This window comes from Callospermophilus lateralis, chromosome 1 (genome assembly GCF_048772815.1).
Source record: "Callospermophilus lateralis isolate mCalLat2 chromosome 1, mCalLat2.hap1, whole genome shotgun sequence".
NCBI lineage: Eukaryota > Metazoa > Chordata > Mammalia > Rodentia > Sciuridae > Callospermophilus > Callospermophilus lateralis.
This window is the reverse complement of record NC_135305.1, coordinates 195,989,144-196,011,021: the sequence shown is the minus strand read 5'-3', so window position 1 is coordinate 196,011,021 and position 21,878 is coordinate 195,989,144. Positions and strand designations below refer to the sequence as shown.

Here is a 21,878-nt window from a genome sequence, read left to right as displayed (position 1 = left end):
TTTGTATTTTATTTAGAGACAGGGTCTCACTGAGTTGCTTAGCACCTCGCTTTTGCTGAGGCTGGCTTTGAACTCTTGATCCTCCTGCCTTAGCCTCCCAAGCCGCTGAGATTACCGGCGTGCGCCACTGCGCCTGGCTAAAGCTGTGGAATCTTAAGAACTTCTCGATGTAGTTATATTATTGTTTATCTAATCATATCTGTGGAATAATATTGCAAAAATAAAAATGCTACACCTAAAATTTCCTTCGGTGGAAGACCCAGATGAGACAGTGTGAACTTAACCTGCTCATCACTGCATCCCTCATTTCTCCAGCAGTTTTGATGAGACAGAGGCTGACCGTGATGAAGAAATTAAATTAACAATGGAGTGGGGCTGGGGATTCAGCTCGGTGGTAGAGAGCTTGCCTGGCATATATGAGGCCATATATTGAACACAGTGTTCAATCCCTAGCAACACACACACACACACACACACACACACACACACACGTGCATGCACAGACAGACATACAGACAGACAAACACACACACCCCAGTGAAGAAGATGGCAACATCTAAGAGAACCACTCCTGACCTATTTTCACGGCTGGCAGCTCTACCCTACTTTATCACTTGAAAAGCCCATTTTGTAAACTGATCAAGAAGATTTCAAATCCTGAACCTTCTCTCAACTCTGGGCGTTGGCAAAGGCTATTCTCTCCTCCTTCCCATCTCTTCTTCCTGCCTCGCCCCTTTCCAGGCACTAGGTCTCAGTCTGACTTTTCCTTCCCCAGGAAAGTCTGACTACCAACCAGGGGCCCTGTTAGCTGAGATACAGCATCAACTACTTCCCCCTTCGTGGTGTTTCGCACCCCATACTAACCACACTTCACAGATGCTCTTTCTTTCACATATTTACTTCCCTTGTCAAGTCAGGGGTGTATCTGACAGTTGCTGCTGGCCAAAAGCAGTTGTGGAGGGCTGGGGATGTGGCTCAAGCGGTAGTGCGCTCGCCTGGCATGCGTGCTGCCCAGGTTCGATCCTCAGCACCACATACAAACAAAGATGTTATGTCCGCCGAAAACTAAAAAATAAATATTAAAAATTCTTTTTCTCTCTTTCTCTCTCTTTAAAAAAAAAAAAGACTAAGTAGAAAATTAATCTTAAAAAAAAAAAAAAAAAAGCAGTTTGTGGAGTAGTTAGTTGACTTTGCCTGTGCACGTGCTGATGTCCAATGCGCAGGCATCAAAACTTGTAGAATAGGTGCCAGTAGCATGGAAGGAAGTCCCTGAGACAAGAGCAGAGCTCTCTTAACCCCTGGGAACCCAAGGGTTATGGGGCTCAGGTGACAAGGATGGTGAATCAGACACATTTTGGACCATTTTCAAAACGGCAATCAAAAATCAGCTTAGGAACCCAGCACCAATGGGTTCTAGGTCTTTCATGAATTCTAAGAAATGCTGTGTGGTGCTGGGCACGGTGGTGCACATCTTTGATTCCAGCTAGTTGGGTGGCTGAGGTAGGAGGATTGCAAGTTCGAGGTCAGCCTGGGCAACTTGGACCCTGTCTCAAAATAAAAAATAAGGGGCTGGGAATGTGGCTCAGAGGTCAAGTGAGTGCTTGCCTAGTCTGTACAAGGCTCTAGTTTGATCCTTAGCAACAAAAAAGAAACAACAACAAAAAGAAATCAAAATTTAAAAAACAGAAAGGTCTGGGAATGTAGTTCAGTGGCAGAGCGTCCCTGGGTTCAATCCCCAGCACCAAAAAAAAAAAAAAAAAGAAAAGAAAGAAATACGTCATGGCTCATCTTTTTGGTGGCACAGAGGACAACAGGTCAACAGTGTGTATGAAAATATTCTATAAAAGGGCTTTAGAAGGGGCTGGGGCTGGGGCTCTGTGTTAGAGCGCATGCCTTGCAGGTGTGAGGCCCTGGGTTCCATCCTCAGCACCACATAAAATAAATAAACAAATAAAGATATTGTGTCCATCTCCAACTAAAACAATATTTTTGAAAAAGGGGAGGGGGGGCTTTAGGAGAGGAAGGCTCTGACTGCAAAAGCATTTTAGGAATATCTTAACCAATTTATTTTCCTTCACCAATTTTTCTTATTACATATTCATAGGAATATATACAGTTCATATTTAATTTCTAAATGCTTTCAATAACATAAAATGAAGATGACCTAATGATATGAAAGATTTATATCTTTATATAATCAGCATTTTGGGGGGCTGTGGTTATGGCTCAGTGGTAGCGTGCTCGCCTAGCACATATGAAGCACTGGGTTCGATCCTTAGCGTCACACACACAAAAAAATTAAGGAAAGATTGTGTGTCTACCTACAACTAAAAAATAAATTAAAAAAAAATTAAAATTAGCATTTAAAAAAATATCTTAGCTGTGCCTGAAACAAATGGTGTGTGAGCTGTGCTGAAATATCATAGCTGGTTAGTGTCTGGATTTTTAGTCCACAGGGGAAGGGCTAGATTTGCTTCCTTCACCCCTGGGTCCCCAGCAGCTGGCACCCAACTGAGCTAGTGTAGGTACTAAATAAATGTCTACAAAGTAACTTGAAGGGGAGCGCCTGGCAGGCAGAGAGCCATGATGAGGACCATGCCACAGGGCTAATGCCTGAGCCAGACCTGCAAATTTGAAAGCCAGCTTGCCACTTCCGGCGTTTGACTCTTTTGGCCTTCATGTGACAGCACTGCCACTCAGTGTTTCCTGGTATTGCTTCAAATTAGGAACCCTACTCTGACAAACACACAGGTCCTTTTCTCCCTCCTCTGCCTGTCTCTGCCTTGGTGTAGGGACCCACTGTTTGACGAGGTGAGTCAGTGGTAACCCGTCAAGTCAAAGTCAACTAAATAAGAAAGAAAGGTGTTATCCCTGAAGCTCACAGAAACGGCATGTGTTAGCTTTTCCTCACTGTGACCAAAATACTTGGCATAAATAACTTAAAGGAGAAAAGATTTATTTTGGTTCCTGGTTTCAGAGGTCCCACTTGATGATTAGCTGGCTGCACGGCTCTGAGCCTGAGGTAAGGCAGAACACCCCAGTGGAAGGGTGTGGTAGAAGACAGCTGCTCAGCTCCCAGCAGCCAGGAAGCAGAGACAGTCACAGAGAGAGAAGAGAGGGGAGAGAGGTAAGGGGAGAGGTGCTGGGGACAAGAAACACCCTTCCAGGCATGTCCTTAGTGACCTACTTCCTCCAACCATATCCCACCTTCGACAGTTTTCACGGCCTACCAGGAGTCCTTTCAGCTGATGAGGTTAGACAGAAACTTCATGATTCAATCATTCCCCCAAATTTCCACCTCTGAGCACCACCTTCAACATATCAGACTTTGGGAGACACTTCGCACCCAAACCACATCACTGCATCTATCAGAGACCTGGGAGGCTGCTCCAAGACAGGTGTCCAAGCCTCTCCTTGCTAGAGTCCCCCTGTGCCTTCTACCTGCTGCAGGCCTCAAGTTATGTGTCCCTGCCTCATGGCCTGGTCTGGGCCCTCAGAGGGGTGCTTCCCACAGCTGGGCCCATTACCCAGCCCTCTCTCTCTGCAGGCTCCCAAAGACATGCATTATTTCATCTCAAGCACTTCATTTTGTGTGTGTGTGTGTGTGTGTGTGTGTGCACACGCACTGGGGATTGAACCCAGGACCTTGTGCATACAAAGCAAGCACTCTACCAACTGAGCTATATCCCCAGCCCTCATGTTTATTTTTGAAAGGAGTGATATTACTAAAAGTTTTGACAAAGAAAATATGCATTTAGTCTCTGAGAAAGAGAGATTGGGAGCACCTTCTAGTTCCAAGTATCACCTTGCAAATTCAGGTCCTGGTGGAGAAAATTCACCATGATGGAGGAGCAAGACCAGAACAAGGGGATTTCAACTGGCAAAGTGCCATGATGAGACCAGAACCAGGCAATGGGATGGGGTGGTGGCTGCAGGGTGGAGTGTTCAGAGGTGAGTCAAGAAAGGCCCTTATGAAGCAGGACAGGAGAGAAACAGCCAGGCCCTAGACCTGGGCTTGATGCTCTTTCCTCATCTATAAGATAATAATACCAAAATGTTCCTAAATGTTTGAAGATTAAATGTAATTCATAGACGAGGACTTGTTTGGGGATAAGGCTTTGATACATTTTAGTCACTATCTCAAAGTCCTAATAGGGTCTCTCTCTCCCCAGCTCTCTCCTCCGTTGTAGTTACAAAATGCTGAGAATGAGAATCAGAGGGTCCCTCTAAATTGGTTTTAATATCCAATGATGGGGCTGCTCTGTCCTGGACTCTTCACAGTTTTCAAGGTCATGAAAGACAACAAACTGTTTCAGATAAAAGGAGATTACAGAGACTTGACCGCTGAATGTACTGCGTGATCCAGGATTGGATCCTAGATCTGAATAGTTAGTGGGTCAATGGTGAAATCCAAGTCAGACCTGCAGATAATAGCACTGGTGTCACTAATTTCCTGATTTAGGTAACTGTATTGCAGTTATGCAAGAGAAGGTCCTTCTTAGGAAAGACACACTAAAGTACTGATAGACAAATACATGATGTCAGTCAGGTGGGGTGGTGCACACCTGTAATTCCAGCCTCCTTTACGAGGCTGAGGCAGGAGGGTCACAAATCTGAGGTCTGCCTCAGCAACTTAGTGAGATCCTGTCTCAAAATAAAAAATAAAAATGTAGTTCAGTAATACCGTGCCTCTGGGTTCAATCCTCAATAACCCATACCCTCCAAAAAAGAGCATGCATGGTTCAAGCAAAAAACAATATTACATACATAAATTTAAAAGGATTACCCAAATGTGGTAACATGCTAATTAGAGAATCAAGGGAAGAAGCTAAGGAAAATTCTATGTACTTGATTTTGTAAAATTCCAAGAAATCTAAAATAATTTGTAAATAAAATTTACAGAAGTGGGAGGCTAAGGCAGGAGAATCTCAAGTTCAAAGCCAGCTTCAGCAACTTAAGGAGGCGCTAAGCTACTTATTGAAACCCTGCCTCAAAATATAAAATAGAAAGGGCTGGATATGTGGCTCAGTGGTAAAACACCCCCGGATTCAATCCCTGGAACCACTGGTACCAAAACAAACAAACAAACAAACAAACAAAAACGGAAAGAAAGAAAAAGAAATCACAGAAGTATACACAAATCATCCAGCATGTCTACAAACATTTTTTTTAATAGCAAGCATCTCATATATAGTTGATTAAACAGCACTAACTTGACCACCTTCAGCCATATGTTTTTGAGCTATAGTAGCTTATCTTGAAAGATTCTACTAGAATGCTGTGAGATTTATTTGGCATCCTGATGGTGTGGAGAATCTGAGGAAATTTCTTTATTCAATGTCTGTGGAAAGCCAGAGCAACACTACTTTGGAATATACTTCTTATCTTTTGCCTTCAGTCTGCTACCTGAGAATCGCTCTCTGATGTTCCATCTTTCTTGTTCTGTTTTTCTCAGCGGAAATTCAAGGACTGCTTCTGTCTTTGAATGAGCTATCAAAGAGAAAGATGGACTCAAAGAGGGCTGAGATTTAATTACCACTCAGGGGCAGAGAGGGCGGCCATCACCTCTTTGAAGGTTTATTCCTGGAAACGAGCAAAGGGTATCAAAAAGGAGAAAAATATTAAATGCCTACAGTTTGCATTGCTGAAGATACTTAGACTCTGACCACAATGGAAAGTCTTTAATTGGTTGTATTAGTTTCCTGTGGCTGCTATAACAAATTACCACAAATATGGTAGCTTAGAACAACAGTTATTATTCTCTCAACAGTTCTGGAGACCAGAGTCTAAAATCAGTGAAGATGTCAGCAGGACCATGCTTGCTCCAGACCCTACAGCAGCAGAACTTGATTCTCTTAGTGTCTGGTGGCTGCCTTGGAAAGTCTGGGCTTGTCACAGCCCCTGACTCTTCTCCACATACCTATCACTTCCTCTGTGTGTCTCTTACAAGAACACTTTCATTGACTCTAGGGCCCACTTAGCTAACACAGGGTAATCTCCTTATTCCAAGATTCTTTTTTTTTTTTTAAATTTTTATTTTTTTAGTTGTAGATGGACAATAGCTTTATGAATTTATTTTTATATGGGCTGAGGCTCAAACCCAGTGCCTCACACCTGCGAGGCAAGCGCTCTACCACTGAGCCCCAGCCCCAGCCCCCAAGATTCTTAACTACATGTGAGAAGGCCCCCTTTCCCAACAAGGCATCATTCATAGGTTCCAGGATTGGGATGTGGAGGTATATTCTGGGAGCCATTATTTCACCTACTGCATCTGGAAAGTGAATTTTCATTCTTTAACCAGAGTAAGTTAAAGTAGCAATCAGTTCTCTCAAAACAGGAATTGATGTCATCATGAACTGGGTGTGAACTGGGTGTGAACTGGGTCAGTAGACCAACCGTCAGCAAGGAGACCCCCATTGGGCCCAGGGGATGTGTGCTGTGTTAGAGTTCTTTCCTCTGCCCAGAGCGGCAGCCAGAAAACAGGATGTACTGTTCGATAATAGGAGGAGCCCTTGTAAAACCAACACCATGTTATCAATATGGGAGTCTGTGGTGCCTCTTTTACCTTTGCAAGTGAAACCCACAAGAGTAGGTGTCAATAAGGTCCCCATGCCGGAAATCAATATCTGCTTTCCAGGAAAATTTGTCTGTGGCTACATACTTAGATCCTTCCAAGGAGTTAAAACTGATACAGTTATTTATATTACCATGTCACTGCTTGCAATTCTACTTTAAAGGGTAACAGAAATAATTACCCTACCTATTGAATATATTTTTCATTCAGTAAACATTGATGTTTTTCTCTTCCTGTTTCAGATTACAGTTGAAAAAAAAATAATACAACTCTTTAAGTAGACAGCAAAAAAGTAATATCAAAAATAGTCCTGAAAGGTCTACCAGGCAGCTGCCTGGTACTGAAGATCCAGAGGGACACTTAGGGAGAATATAGACGGGTCAGGATTGCAGGTAGGAGGAAGATGCAGTCAGGTTTGCATGTCCACAAAGAGTATCAGCTTAGAGGCTCAGCAGAGATCAGTTTGATTGGAGATGATTCCAACACACAAGCAGTGACTACTGCCCAGATCCCCAGGGCTGTCTTTGCCAGGTCAAAGCATCTATCCCCAGCTGCTGGGGTGCTGTGCTAACTCTTCCCCCTGCATCCTTCTGCAAACGATTTCCCTTGGATGATAGGAGCTGTCTGACTCATGGGTTCTTGGGAAGTTCATCCACCCTCCTTCCTAACCTATAGCCAATGAAGAGAGTCTAAAGGCCCAGCTTCTTGCTTCAAAGGACAATCTCGGTGGTGCACCTAATTCTCCAGAGTTCCCAGTAAGATCTAGCTGAGGCTAGGTTTCAGAAACTCACCTGTGTTTAGCTAGCTATTCTGCCCTGGCTTCCGTTCCTCACTCAATAAACTAGCTACACATTCTCCCCATCCACTCTGTTCTCCCAACTCTCATTGTGATGGAGAAATTCTAAGAAAAAAACTGGCCACACAGGTCTTCTTGTCCCCTACATTTTTCTGGTTCTAATATTTTAAATAAAAGTGGCATTTTTAGAAAAGTGGATCTCCAAACACATTTGAACCCAAAGTAGAGTCCTTTGCAATGACAAAGGACATGGAAGACCCCTGAAACCCTCAGGGGGAAGATCAAAAGGTGATGTTCTAGAATCTGAGTTTCACGACAGATGAAAAAATTTTCTAAGGGCATGTAGCATTTGGTCCAGGAATTTTCCTTTAAGGAGTTTCTTGTATGCACACAAAATTATGATATGTACAAAAGCAGCCACTATAGCTCCATTAGATGACAAAAATGGGAATAACCAAATGCCTGCCAATAGGAGACTGGTTACACTTATCATAGTAAACCCATTCTCTGGAACACAATGCAGCTTCAATGCAGGGAAAGAAGAAAGAGGACACTCTTTCTGATAGTCATATAAGAAACCAGCATCACAGGGAGCCTCCAGCAGCCTCCAGGGAGGGAAAATGGGAATTGGGGGATTTTGGTTACTTTCTGAATCTTGGTCATGTAAACGTTATCTATTTCAAAAGAGCAAATATAACCTCAACAATGCAAAATCATGGTTACTGTTTGGATCAGAAATTTTAACACTTTTTAGACTGGACCATGGGGTGGGGGGGAGAGATTGACAGCTGGGAAATGGAATTAGTTTTTACAGCTGAGTGACTGTAGACAAGATATTTAAGCTCCACTCATCAGTTTCCTCACCTATAAAATGAAAATATATACTAACACTTCATAGGGTTGTTACGATGATGGATGAGCTCTTGCATTAAAGTATTCCACACAATGCCCAGATCAAAACCTCAAGAAATGTATCTACTCCACAGAAATCCAATGACATGACCACAGCCCAGTTATACAGATAGCCACTGTAGCTTCTGGCCTCCTGCACTAGTGTTGCTCCCATCTTCCTTTGGTAGGGAACACCCACAGGCACTCTGATGTGGGATACACAGGCTTCTGTGGATGGGTCAGTTATCTACAGAAGCAGTCGATAAATGACCATAAACTTAGGAGCTAAAACAGCAGACATCTCAGAGGGGCAAAAGTTCTCTGCTACAGGATCTGGAAGGCTGCAGTCAAGATGCTGGCTGGGCTGCGGTCTCATCAGATGCTTGGAATTCTCTTCCAAGTTCACATGGGTATTGGCAGAATTCAGCTCTTTGCAGCTGTAGCCAAGGTCCCTGCTTTCTTGCTGGCTGTGAGCTGGTGGCTGCTCTTAGCTCCTAGTCACCACCCATTAGTGCTCATTATGAGGACTCTGTACCAGCACCTCCTAATAAGGCAGTTTCCCTCTTCAGAGCCCTCCCTTGGAGAGGACACAGTACTTTTAAAACTTTTGCCTGATGAAGTCAGGCCCATTTGGGGAAAAGCACCTTTGGATTAACTCAGAATCAACTGATTGGGAACCTTAATTGCATCTGATGTAACATATTCATGAGATTGACATCCCATCACCTTTGTCATCTTACATGGTTTAGAATAAAGTCAGAGATTCCAGCCACAATCAAGAGAATGGACTTACATCATGGGGGACGCACAGGGCATCACCCTGGGGTGCCTGCTACAGTGGGCTAGGCTGGGAGTCTGTTCACTACACATGGAGAAGTAGCATGTCCCTTGGGAGAAGGTGACCTGACTGGCCCTAGATTCAAAGGCACAGTCAGAGTTTAACAGGTTTTTTTTTAACTTTAGGCAAGTTACAAAGTTACTTTGCAGTTTCTGGTCAACCAAAATAATGGGAAAATAATACACACACACACACACACACAGAAACACACACACACACACACACAGAAACACACACACACACACAGTGATTAGAAGGGTTAAAGAGGAAAACTTCAAGTGACGATGCCTGACATAGAATAGGAACTTAAATCTTTCCAACCCTTCTGGATTCTCTCTTCCTAACCCTTCCTGGAGGAACTTACAACTCAAAAGCAAGAATGATAATGGCGGGTATCCTGTGAAAATGCTTTCTAAACACAAGGCACATTCTGTTCAGCACCCCAGGGAGGGGTTTTCCACATTCCAGATGACTTCATCTCTGGCCAAAGGCCAGGCCATCATAGCACCTGCTGCCATGTCTCATAGCACCTCCTGCTAGATGGACCACAGCCTGCCCATTTCTGTGGACCACACGGGTCAGTTTTGGTAGACTTGAATGCAGTATCAATACATCATTTTTCTTTTTTTTTCAATGTTTATTTTTTATTTGTACACAATATATTTATTTTGTTTATTTACTTTTATGTGGTGCTGAAGATTGAACCCAGGGCCTTGCACGTGCTAGGCAAATGCTCTATGGCTGAGCCACAACCTCGGTCCCATGACATCATTTTTCTAATGTTTAATGATCTGACAAATTGCACAGAGCAATTCATCATGGGGTGGAGGGGAAGACCCTACTTGACCTTTTAAGAGCTCAAGTTCTAAGGCCAGGCAGATAGCTCAGTGGTAGAGCATTTAATCAGCATGCAAGGCCCTGGGTTCAATCTTTAGTGCTGCAAAACAGAAACAAAAAGAGCTCAAGTTCTGGAACCAACCATCTGGTTCAAAACCAAGTTTTGAACCAAGATTTGCCTTGGATAAATCACCTAAGCTCTCTGTGCCTCAAATTCCTAGTCTGTAAATTAGGGGTTTGGTAGGACCCATCGTGTAATATCATGAAAATTAAGCAAGGCAACCCATGTAAAAATATAGTGCCCAACCCTGTTTCAAAAAAAAAAAAAAAAAAAAGGGGGGGGGTGGTGGTGAGGATGTGGTTCAGTGGTTAAGCGCCCCTGGGCTCAATCCCTGGTAGCAAAAAAAAAAAAAAAAAAAAAAAAAAGAAAGAAATTAAGAAAGAAAAAAAGGGGTGGGAGGAGTGGGGAGCTCAATAGCTATTATTTAGTTTCTATTTTTTTTTAAGATTTATTTTTTAGTTGTAATTGGACACAACTCTTTTATTTCACTTTTTATTTTTGTATGTGGTGCTGAGGATGGAACCCAGGGTCTCCCACATGCGAGGCCAGCGCTCTACCGCTGAGTCACAACCCCAGCCCTAGTTTCTAATTTAAAAGAGAAAACTTTTATAAAAAGACCATCATGAATAATATTTAGAGTTGTGGTTGCCTTCTGGGGGGAGGGGGATAAAGAAAATATAAGTGGAAGAAAGGAATACAAATAAATTGAGGTCATGCTATAGCTAGTATTTCTCTCTACTGTCTAGAAAGTTCCACTTTACTCTGTACCCAAAACTGATTTAATTAGTCTCTTTTTCCTGTTACTCCATGTTAAAAAAAAAAAAAAAAAAAAAAAACACTTTCAGAGTAATTCCTGAAAACTGCTTTAGGGACAATTGCTTTCTCTTTATCCATCCAGCTATCCTAACTATCCCGCGGTTTCCGCAGACACCCCCCGGGCGGCAGAGCAGCCAGCAGCCAGCCAGCGCCCGGCTCTAAGCCAGCCCCCCCACCCCACGCCGCAGCGCCCCGGAGTCACAACAGGCCCCAGGGAGGAATGCCAGGGAGTGAGCCGCCAGCGAGGAAACCTCTGAGCCAAACTGGTGACAATGAAAGCCGGCATGTGGCGGCCGGCGGGTCACCGGGAGACTTCCAGGGATGCAGGCTGGGGCAGCGCTGCACAGCATGGCGGGGCAGATGGCAGGGGAGGAAACAGATGGATGTCCAGTGGGCTGAACTGGAAGCGCCAGGGCTGGGAGGAGAGGGGAGAAAGGAGGCCTTCCCTGAAACAAGAATTTAAATAAATATTAGCTCACACACAGAATCCCCCATGCCAGGCCCTGGAGAGTCCCTGTTTCCCACTATAGTGCCAGAAAACCTGTGGAACTCTCCAGGCTCACAGGGGGTCTCCCCCTCGCCTCCACTTAGGATCCTGCAACCTGGTGGACCCTCCGGGACTGTATTCATCAGTATCAATTCACCTCTGGCCAGTGGTTCCCAACTGGTGGTCATTTGCAGCAGGTGGTCATTTGCGGTGCCCAGGAGGGTAATTCTCACCAGTGATAACAAAAGCCTTTTTGTTCTGTAGCCTGCCTACCTAAGGTCTTCCACCTGTGTGGTACCATCATCCTTCAAATATCTGCAGATGCCACTGACATTACATAATACAAAATGCATTTAAAAGCCCGACTGAACTTTCTAGTCTCTGTCGTTATTCTTTTCCCAAATCATCAGACACCAAAAATACTATTACAATTTAAAACTATTATTACTATCACACTTGGCTCCTTGAGTTTCCTGGATGATAAAGGAACATCCACTCATTTGTAGACATTATAGCCTAGAAAATTGTTTAATGCCAACCACCTCAGAAAGGCAAGAAGCACTTCATTTTTCTCTCAGCAAAAGGTCAATGCCATTTATCCAGAGGAAGTATTTACAGGTTTGTACACCAGAACTTCTCAATGAGGAAATTCATCACAGCCTTGTTTGTACATGAGCTGAACTGGCTGCTCCTGAGCCACAGGGGCTGGGGTGTCGCATAAACCATGGAACCCACATGACTGTACAGACAACATTGCTGAAAATCAAACTGTAGGTGAACACTATGCAATAGGAGAAAACAGTCATTACACATCAAGCAAAAATAAACATAAAACATGTATAGCATCATCCTAATTAAAAACAAGATTACATGTAGCCAATATAAAATACCATAGTCACTTTATTTATTTTTATAAAAAATATTTTTTTAGTTGTAGATGGACACAATACCTTTGTCTTATCTATTTATTTTTAGATGGTGCTGAGGATCAAATCCAGTGTCTTACACATGCCAGGCAAGCACTCTACTTATGAGCCATAATTACAGCCCCTAAAATTACTTTAAACATTAATTTGGGGTGGGGGGAAAAAGGTTTTGTGTCCATATTTTTAGTTGTAGGTGGACACAATACTTTTATGTATTTATTTATCTACTTCTTTTTATGCAGTGCTGATGATTGAACCCACTGCCTCACATGTGCGAGGCAACCATTCCACCACTAAGCTACAACCCCAGCTTCTATTTTTATTTTTTATTTGGCCATTGGCAGAAAGTGTTTCTTGTTTTTGGATTCAGGATTGGGTTGAGGGCCAAAGAACCTTGGCAGTGAGGTTCTTTTCGTTAATGAACGCTCTATATTCCAGGAGGTAGGACATGGATGTGCAGATCACACTTAGGAACTATATTAGTGCATTTTTCATTACTATAATAAAATACTGAAGGCAGGCTAACTTTAAAAAGAAGAGGCTTAATTAGTTTTTGGAGGATGAAAGTCCAAACAGCATGGTGCAGGCTCTGGCAAGGGCCCCAAGGCACATAGTAGAGTGTGTACAAGAGGAAGAAGTCACATCTCAATAAAGGAAACTGAGGTTGGGACCCCATAAACCTTCTGAGGACATGACCCCTCATATCTAAGGTCCACCACCTCCCACTGCCGAACTGAGGACCAAACTTCCACCACATGAACCTTTGGGGGACAAATGACAGCCAAACCATGGCATAAACCAAGCCAGAATCCCTCCACTCTCTACCATATAGAGTTAAGTCAGAACACAAAGGGGTGGCCCATTCTGGGTTATATTAGGCCATTTTCCACTCGCAGGTCTATTCACAGCTACACCAGAGGCTGAGATCCCTCATGGTATAATTCCATTTGGTACCTGTACTGTGAATTCCCAAAGTGAAGCCCAGAATTGCCCTGACTTCTGTGTCTTTAGGACCCACCTTTCTGCCAGAAAACTTTGTATACTCTCTCCCCAGACTCACATACAAGGTGCCATCCAACCTGGGTAGTTTCCTTTAATCTTATTTCAGGCAAAAAAATTTAGAAAACAAAATATTTTGCAGTATTCTCATTACTCTTCTGAAATTAATAACATGTATATGTAAGAAATTAATAATATGTATATGTAACATGACCCTAATATTCCTCTGACAACCAAAAAGTTTCCATAGAATTCCACAATGACCTCTAGGGGGCAGTACAACCACTGATTGAGAACTACATCAAGATTTTCAGAGTAAGAACAGTATCTTCACCATGATCTGGCAGACCTGGGGTCTGATCTCTGCATACTTCTCCAGGCTCGTCCAATCTGACAAGATACCCCTTCCTCCAGACTCAGGAACACTGTCCACACTTTCTTCTTCTTGTAATGCTGTTTCCTCAAATTCACATCAAATATCCCTTCCTCAGAAATGTATTTCCTGGACTCCCAGAAATACTCTCTACCCACTGAGTAGAGAGCAGCTCTCCTCTCCAACTTTTGTCCCAGCTTCTAATTACAGAGGGTAACTTGGTCTCAACTGTACTGAACATGAACTAATTTTTTTCTTGTCATTATTCCCTAGACAATACCTATAACTATTTACATAGCATTTGCATTGTATTAGGTATTATAAGTAAGATTTAAAATATCTAAGAGGATGTGTGGAAATTCGTGATAATTATGTCACTATTTTAATCAAGGGTCTTGAGCATCTGTGTATTTTAGTATCAGAGGTGGGTCCTGGAATCCACCCCCACAGATACCAAGGGATGAATGCATTTGCCTATAGTCATTTGATTAATGTTTGCTTCCTCCATTGCAGTATAAGGAGGGCAGGGGATGATCTGTTTTGTGTAGTCTTCTTTCTACAGCACACAGTAGGTGTTGAATAAATATTTGCTGAATAAATCGATGAACTTCCTAGAAGATACTGAGCTTTTTATCTTTGCTACCTATGAACTACATCCTCATTCTCCTTCCATATTATGATTGTGCAAAAAATTGTGCAAAGAAAGGCTTTGTTTTCCTACAGAGGTCTATCTTGCTAACAGATATACTGTGCACAATTTGAATAGAGTTAAAGTATAGCAGATGCTCAATGAAATAAAACCAATTTCGAAATGTCTGCAGTGGGAAGATTAAAAATTGTCTCTCAGAAAGAAATGATAGCTAGACATGGCAGTGCACAACTGTAATTACACTGGCTTGGGAGGCTGAGGCAAGAAGATTGCAAGTTCAAAGCCAGCCTCAGCAACTTAGGGAGGCCCTAAACAACTTAGCAAGACCCTGTTTCAATAAATCAATCAATAAATAAAATAAAAGCTGAGGATGTTGCTCAGTGGTTAAGCACCCTGGGTTCTAGCCTTGGTACAAAAAAAAAAAAAAAAAAAAGATAAATGTTTGAGGTGATGGATATGCTGATTTGATCAATACACATATGTGTGTATTAAAATATCACTCTATACCCCACAAATAGGTACAATTATCATGCATCAATTAATAAAAAAAGAATTGACCCAAAACTGGCTTGTTTCTTCCTACATTTTTTTCCTTCTCACTACCTCCAACATATCAGAAATCTCCAAATCAAACATACTGTATATAAAGAAATGAATGGGGACTCCCAACATGATCATCTGTCAAGATTCATCTCTGACCTTCTTCCCTTAGGTGACCAACTATTTTATCTTCCTGGCCAGCCAAGGGGTCTCTTCCAGCCCAGGCCTCTTGGTGATGACAGGAGACCTGGTCCTTCAGCCCAGACTCTGTGAGGCCTGCAAAGGATACTCCCTCCTTTAGTGGTAAGTGTAGTGGGGACTCAAAGGGGGTTTCCTCTAATATAGTTGTGCTCCCCACATCCTGTGGCTGCATGTAGAGCACTATGCCCCCTCAATCTCCTCTCTAGATCTCTCTTTTTAGTGGCTAAGTAGGACATAATTCAATTACTATACAAATCACCCATTTAAAGTATAAAGTTCAATGATTGTAAAACCATCACTATAATCAATCTTTGAAAATTTTTCATTTTGCCCCTGCAAAACCCTACCTATTAGGAATCACTTCTGCTTTCCTATCACCAACCATGTCCAGCCCTAAGCAGCCACTAATTCATTTTTTGTGTCTATAAATTTGCCTATTCTCAATCTTTTATACAAGTAGAACCATATAATATGTGGGTTTTTGGAGCTGACTTTTTTCACCTGCACAATGTTGTCAAAGGTCATCCATTCAGTTGCATATGTTGGTACTTCAGTCTCCACTATTTGGGGCTCTATAATTTTCCACTGTATGAATGTATCACTTGCCTTATTGTTGGTGGTGTTATACATTAATCATTTGATGGACATTGGTGTTGTTTCCACTTTCTGACTATAATGAATAATACTACTGCAAACATATATGAACATGTGTCTTTGGGCATGTGTTCACATCTCCTGGATGTAGCTCACTTTACCTTCCCATCAGCAATATCCCAGAGTTCCAATTTCTTCACATCCTACCCATTCTTACCATTTGTTATTATCTGTCTTTTTCAGTTAATGTCATTTTTGTGAGTGTAAAGTTATCTCACTGTGGTTTTGATTTTCCTGGATCCTTAACAAGCAACGAGGCCTGGGTAGGCTCTACTGCTATTGCTGACTGCTATGTGGCTTTAGTAAGTCTTAGCCTCCGTTTCCTCATCTGTCAAAGAGGCGACTCCACAGGTTTCTTAAAAACATTTAATGAGAAGATATATGCATGGTATATAGTACACAAGTCCTTGGGCTTTATCAAGAACAATAGTAGGGCTCAAAAAACAGCTATTTTTTTTAAAGGTTCCTTTAAGTCAAAAACTGTGACTATGTCTCTGATCTAATAAGGAAGATGAAAGAAATGAAGCCCTCGTGGCCACAGAATTGTAAGAATTATACATGGAAAGGACATGACAGGTACCAGCAGTCACTTAGAGAACTGCTTTCTTCCTATTTTCTGCCCTTTTCACTTTCTGGTAGTGGAGGATTCAGAAGAAGCCCACCCAAGGTAGAGGAAGCTGTTCTCTAAAGACCCAGCCTCTGCAATTCCTTCTTAAGGGAACACATGGAAAGGCTGTTGATCAGCCCATGATGAAACTACTTCTAGGGAAGCCAAGGACAAAAGGGCCTGCATGCAATTGAGACATCTGTAGTCAAAATGAGAGACCCATCGGGAGTGCTGGTGCATGCCTGTAATCCCAGCAGCTCTGGAGATTGAGGCAGGAAGATTGTGAGTTCAAAGCCAGCCTCGGCAACTTAGGGAGGCTCTAAGCAACTCAGGGAGACCCCCATCTCTAAATTAAATACATAAATATTTTATAAAAGGGCTGGGGATGTGGCTCAGTGGTAAGGTCCCTGGGTTCAAGCCCTAGTACAAAGACAGAGAGAGATCCAGGGATAGAATGTACAAAGGGTGGCACTATTTTAACTGCTTCTGTCTTTCCTCAAAGTTAAAACTTGGCTAATTGAGTGCTGTCCAGAAATGAAGACAAATTAATGTCAAATGCCGGAATAGGAACCCCGGAAAAGAGAAGAACAGTGAGGAGTTAGACAGGAGGCCCCAGCAGACAGTCCTAAGTGGTCTATTATATAATATGACCACCCTGGAAGGGCAACTTCACCCCCACAGGGTTTGATCAAACTAGCCTGTAAGCTACCTGGCAATCCTGCAGGGGTGGCATGGTTTTAAGGAGAGCACACAGAAAAGCAGCAGCCAGATAAAGTAATTGTCCAAGTCTTTGTTCTCTTCTTTGAACAACAGGCTCCATCATGGATGGTCACCTTCAACCTAGCACAAAGGGCCACAGGCAAGAGGCATTTGTAATGAGAGATGGAGGTCTCTCATGCCCCATTACCATTGTTCCTCAAACTCATGGGCCAGCATGACAGCTTCTCACCTCCACTACCTTTGTTACCAAAGTCCAGACCAACAAGGAGTTTTTTCACCCCCCAACATCTTTGTCCACCAAACATATGGGCCAAAGCAGAAGTTTCTGCTCCCCATCCGTGTCCATCACTTCCAAAGCTCAGACAGGGTCTGTCTCACCCCAGCCTCTTTTAAGGATGGAGGAGGTGGACTGCCTGCTCCATTTAGCTGATCAAATCACTTATCAGCTCCCCCCCTCCATAATAAAAAGAAGGAAGGAAAAATAAAAATGCTCAACACTGCTCAGCACCAGGCCTTTTTTGGTAGTTGCTAAAACGCCTCTACTTCCTAATTTTGGGTTTAGCTAGGCACTGTCTTAGAGAGGAAGGAACCGAGTCCAGGTCCCTCTAGTCTCCCCAGACAGGGAGCCACTTTTTTTTTTTTTTTTTTTTTTTTTAAAACACATTCAGCATTTGCAATAAGAGCTAGGAAGCATAGAGGATTCCCACCCTGTGTCCAGCTCCGGAGAGACCGCTCCACTTTCGCAGGCCCCAGCTTCTGGTTCCAGGAGCCTATACCTCTCCCCACACTTCTTTTCCCACATCTCAAAAACTACCACTCCCCTCTTTACAGTTTTTGCTGAGCTCCTTACAGTGAGGGACGAGTCGCGAACAGCCCAACCCAGTTTCAAAACGCATCATGCAAACGGAAAGGTGTTCAAGATCAAATATTTTCAAAGAAAAACATGGGAGGGAGAAAAGATCAGGGAACTAGAGAACAGATAGGGCAACTTCCTGGTGCTGCGGTGGTCACTCGGAGAGCCCGCAACTTGGTCCCGCCGGGCTCCAGATGACTCCATCCAGGAGACGGACTTCCCCACACAGGACAAGCCCCTCAGAACCGGCCTTTGCCAAACGATCCTCAGCCTTCCAGGGCCCTCCCTTGGAACTGGAGAGCGCAGGGGACCCGGAGGCGGTCCCCACTCTCCCTGGCCATCCTCACCACCTAAGGGAAGGCAAAGCCCGGCGCCCTCATCGTGGGGGAGAAACTGCTCCCGGAGCGGGGAAGCCCCGCGGCGACGGCCGGGGAAGGGCCGGCTGCGGGTCGGGAGGTGGGGCTTGGCCGGCTCAGCGCCGCTGGCCGGGAGACTTTTCCTCCCTGGCGCGGGTTCGAAGCGGCGCGGCCCAGAGAAGAGGAAGGAAGGCGACGAGGAACTCGGGCCGAGGTTTCTGTCGGCAGGCGGGTCAGGCCCCGCAGAGGGGGTTGGGGAGCCCGGGGGCCCCGAGATCGGGCAGGCGGGCGGCGGCAGGGCGGGCACCGCTGGGGGCCGGGCTGGGCGCGGGCTGCGCCGGCAACTTTCCCGGGGACTCGGCTTCGGCGGCGCGGCCCCCACCCTACCCGCCGCTCGAGGCTGGGGACTCGGGCCAGGTCCAGCGGTCCGCGCGTGCGCTCCCCGGCCCAGTCCTCCCCGGGCGATCGGAGTGACCCCGGCCCCGCGTCCGCCCTCTCTTACCATCTGCGCCACTTTGAGCAGGGCCCCCTGGGTGCGGGGGTAGACGGAGTCCAGCAGCCCCTCCGAGGGCTGGCTCGCGCCCACCCCGGGTCCCAGCGCGCCGCCGCTGCTGCACGTGGTGCGGACGAGCCCCGATCCATGCGACATCGCGTGGCCCCAGCCCGCTGGCCGCCTCCCCGGCCCGGGACCCGGGACCAGATAAGGAGGGGCGGGCCAGGCAGGCGGGCGAGCGGGAGGGCGGGCGGGGCGGGGCCCTCGCGGCGGTCTCCGGCGCTGGGAGGGCGGGGCGCACTCGTCCGCCACCCCTGCGCGCGAGACCCCGGCCAGCTGTGGCGGGACCCAGCGCGGGATCAGCTGGCCGGCGCTCTCCAGGGAGGCTGCAGCGGTCCCGGAGCTCAGAGACGCGCGGAAGTTGGGCTGGCGCGAGGAGGAAACCGGACGCCTGGGGCCGCGGCCTCTCCCAAGTGGGCAAGACCCGGGTCACAGCTGGCACTGAGCCTCCTGGGCTTTTGTGTGGGTTGAGGCTGCGGATGTGTGCTTCGAGACTTTACTGAAGTTTGACTTACAGACGGCGGAATGTCCAGGGCGTAAGGGGCAGCTCCATTCATTTTTATGAATGTGTGCACCTGTGTGACCATCACCCAACGTCGAATGGAACGTGCCCATCATCTCAGAAAGTTTCCCCGTGCTTCTTTTTTCCTCTTGCTACCTCTCCTCAGCATCTTCCTCTTTGACTTCAGGCAACCCAAGTGTTCTGCTTTCTGACACTGTTAGATTAGTTTTAGCTGAATTTGGACTTCATACACTTGAAATAATGCAGAATGTTCTCATTTGTGTCCAGTTTCTTTCACTCGACGTAACTCACTTGAGATTCATTCTGTTGGAAATACCAGTGGTTTAGATCAGTAGTTCCTTCCTTTTTATTGCTGGGTAAATGTTCTACTGTGTCACGTTTTAAAATTTTAATTTACCTGTTGATGAGCACCTGGTAATTTCCTCCCTCTCTCCCTCTCTTCCTTCCTTCTCTCCTTTCCTGGATATTATGAATAAAGCATTGATGAATATTCTGGAACTTTTTCTTTTTTGGTGGCTATAAATTCTCCTTTCTCTGGGGTAAACATCTACAAAGAGGTTTGCTGGGCCACAAGGTGAGCAAATGTTTACTTCTATTAGAAATTATCAAATAGTTTTCCAAGTGGCAGGACTCTAAATGAGTTATAGTTTTGAGACACATCTCCAACTCCTTTTTATTTTAGAGACAGGGTCTTGCTGAGTTGTTTAGGGTCTCACTATGTTGCTGAGTCTAGGGTCCTCCTGCCTCAGCCAGTGGATCTTGCTGGGTTGTTCATGCTGGCCTCAAACTTCTGGGCATAAGCAGTCCTTCTCCCTTAATCTTCTAAGTAGCTGAGACTCCAGGTGTGTACCACTGCACGCAGCTCCAAAGAGTTATGTTATTAATGTTCCCTGTGGCTATATTTACTCATATAGAGAAAACAGCAAAAATAATCTATCTTCCTGGGTTTAATACTCAGCAACACACACGCAAGAGTGTTCATGCAAGCATGCACAACACAAAAAGCAAACAAAGCCTGATTTGATGAGCTTATTAGGTACCAGCACTATCCTGGCATCAGAAGATTTTCCAACGTGGCAAAGTCTTGATAATTCTAGAGGGTGGATAATACTCTTTCATTCTCTGTTTTGACAGGTCTCCTAGGTGATTCTGAGCACATTCAAGTTCAAGAACCACTGTCATGATCAGATACACTAGAGTTGAGACATTACATTACATTTTTTTCTACTTTGATATACACTTTTTTTTTTTTTTTTTTTTTTTTTGGCCTTCAGCATCTGTCTTCTCTTTAAATAACATGCACAGATGCTTGATACCTCTATTTCTTTCTCTGTAAAACAGGTATAATTGCAACTAGGGGCTGCTGCAACAATGTGACAGACATGCAGATGTGCCAAAGCATGAAGTTGGCATGAAGTTGGTATTGCTCATCACTTCTCATGTAGATTTACATTTTCACTCCTGCACTTGTCCAAGTCTTTGAAACCCACAACAGAGGTGACAGGAGATCTCTGTTAAAGTGAGGGCTTCAAAGAAGCAGAAAACACAAGCGCTGGATAATTTCTCCTTTGAAGAGTCTTCGTGCAAATCTCTAGCAATTGTCTGGTGATTTTTCAGTTTAATGGCTCCCAGTCCAGAAGCACTGTTATCACCTGTGTGAAATACAAATTCTAGGATGCCATTCTGGTCTGCTGGATCAGAAGCTCTTGGTATGAGGCGTGGCAGTCTGTGTTTGAATAAGTTCTCAGCGTTCATCCCCACCCTGGATGCTCCAGGTTGAGAGCTGTTATTACCCAGGAGAGCTTGCTGACACATTACTGGGTTTTTCTGCCTGGTGTTGACCATTGGGCAACCCAACCCTGATTGGAAATAATCACCGATACTGGCCACTGTGCTAATCATTTTATCATAATCATTTAAGATACTTGCAATGCAAGAGACTTTCACTGGCCTGATGTGAAAGAAAGGGCTGCAGAGATCAGATCTTGCCAAGTACAAGGAGATGTCTGCATGGTGCACTGCCTGCTGGATGTTAATGATTGCCACTTGAGGGAGCAAGGGCTTGGACAAAGGACTTCGTAGTCCTCTAAATATGTCACACTATAAGAGGGAGCCAGATGGGTGGTCCTGAGTAGCTGTTGAGAATTCAGGAATTTCCAAGTTCTCCGTTTCTCTACTCTGAGGGTTTCAGGTGCTTATCAACAGTTCCAAGACTTCAAGTGGAATGTCAGTGACTGCAACTCTTATACCAACACAATTAAGATGATATATCTGGATCAGATATAAGGAAAAAATTAATAAAAACAAGAGTTGGCTCTGTATTTGTCATAGTGATTTTTGTTGCAGAAACTTAACTTGAGCAAAAAGAATTCATTGGCTTTGTGTAACTGCAATATGCAGAGGTGAATTCCTATATCAGGCATGGTTTGATCCAGGAATTCAAATCAGACCTGGTCAGGGCTTCTATTTCTAGCTTAATAAAGAAATAAAAGATTTTTTTTCCTGGATTTAGGCAATACAAGAAATTGAGGGAGCATCTGGGGGAAATTTCACTTCTTCAGTGTCTGGGAGGCAGGAAAAGGTGGTTCACCTATGCACTCTTCAGACCAAATAATTCCTGGAAG

At 44.5% G+C, this 21,878-nt stretch overlaps 1 protein-coding gene across 1 annotated transcript in view; it reads right to left on the bottom strand.

Moving 5' to 3' along the window:
- Positions 1 to 19,059, bottom strand: part of Cmtm7 (CKLF like MARVEL transmembrane domain containing 7) — a 54,801-nt gene extending 35,742 nt beyond the window's left edge. The window contains exon 1 of the mRNA XM_076868791.1: positions 18,681 to 19,059. Within this exon, the coding sequence (XP_076724906.1) occupies positions 18,681 to 18,827 (147 nt within the window). The 5' untranslated portion in view covers positions 18,828 to 19,059. The remainder of the gene's footprint in view (positions 1 to 18,680) is intronic.
- Between the last annotated feature and the right edge of the window lie 2,819 nt (positions 19,060 to 21,878).